General features: G+C 34.6%; 1 protein-coding gene across 1 annotated transcript; it reads right to left on the reverse strand.

Moving 5' to 3' along the window:
- Positions 1 to 314: 314 nt before the first annotated feature.
- On the reverse strand, positions 315 to 1,405 carry LOC110026753 (serine carboxypeptidase-like 7; the record flags this gene model as incomplete). Its single annotated transcript, XM_020727852.1, is given in 6 exon segments — positions 315 to 483; positions 577 to 622; positions 716 to 829; positions 931 to 1,058; positions 1,138 to 1,206; positions 1,309 to 1,405. Coding segments are annotated over 6 exon segments (538 nt in total), but the record flags the coding sequence as incomplete, so codon positions are not given.

Here is a 1,405-nt window from a genome sequence, read left to right on the forward strand (position 1 = left end):
TATAAAATTATTGACATAAATTATATTCATAAGTTTTACTTAAACCAATTTATGTTTCCTTGGTTCCTTTGTCTTTTCCTATCGCTTTAATGCTTAGCTAACCATTTCGATGATTGAGTGTTGTGCAGGATGGTCCCTTTATTTCTGCTCTGGTTGCAATTGATGCATTCCGCAATAACTGCCTCCTCTTATAAAACTAACTAAAAATCCAACCAAATTAACTCTCAATATATGACAAATCAACATGATATTCTTCTCCTACAACTTGAAAAACATAGAAATATACAGTGAAGGCAGGGAAAATACAATAAAATTTGATTCATACATAAATTTTCTATTATTAATCAACAAAAAAAGATCATATCTCCTCCCCAAAATAAGTGAAATGATTCACTGAAATCAGAGACTCTGGTGAGAAATCCATCTTTCAAACATAACAAAACATTCAAATGGCATTATATCTGGTGCTATATGACCTCCCCCCTGCAACCAGTTCACAAACACCAATAGAATAATTACTGTCAAAACAACATAACATCCGTCATATTATAAATCAAACATAAAAAAAATTCATACCTTCACAGTTGCAAAAGTTAAATTGTTTGAGAACAAAATGGTGTATCTGCAAATTCAAAATCATGAAAAAAAAAAGCTTCAGACTTTTGAGTAAAAGAAGAATCTTCTTTAAAAAATCACAAATTTACAGTCTCCTCACCCTGCAACTTGCCCGCCAGCATGCCACGATCGCCGTGGCTCCAAGACGAAAAAATTGAGAGATTTTACCCACTCTAACGTGCCCAAGATTGGAATCTTCAGATCATGATCACCACTGTTTGTACCACAATATAATGAAAATAAAACTTAAATCCCCAAGCAAATAAGCATCTTTCTTCTTTCTAGCATTTACAGAAAAGAAGGCTGGAAATTTACCTGTAAACTAGAGCTCGAAATCCTCGAGTAATGAAACTATAGTGATAAGGTACAGTGCTTGGGACACTTCGTGTGTAATAATACGAATTCACATTGAAATCACAGCGGTGAAATCGTTCAGTTGTTCCCTTGAAATATATATATTATCACACAATTTCAAACATCTGAATTCATCACAGTGACGAAAACTAATTCATTTATAAGTACCTCCTTGACATGGAGGGCCTCTTTCACAAGATGGTGATTCCCCCAGTAATTGGCAAGAAGAGCAGCGGTCTGAATATATTACCATTTCAGATTAGTTTTTGTTAATCTTTTAAGAAGTTTAGCAGCTATATTTGTAGCACACAGAAATGAAGGGAATGTGCAGAGCTCAACTATACAAGAAATATCAGGAACTGATGACAACGGTGAGCTGATGAACTCTTCTTGATTCTCCTTCAAAGACCTCATAGCTGACGTTGGAGGTTCATCA

The sequence above is a fragment of the Phalaenopsis equestris genome, unplaced genomic scaffold (genome assembly GCF_001263595.1).
Source record: "Phalaenopsis equestris unplaced genomic scaffold, ASM126359v1 Scaffold000399, whole genome shotgun sequence".
Taxonomy (NCBI): domain Eukaryota; kingdom Viridiplantae; phylum Streptophyta; class Magnoliopsida; order Asparagales; family Orchidaceae; genus Phalaenopsis; species Phalaenopsis equestris.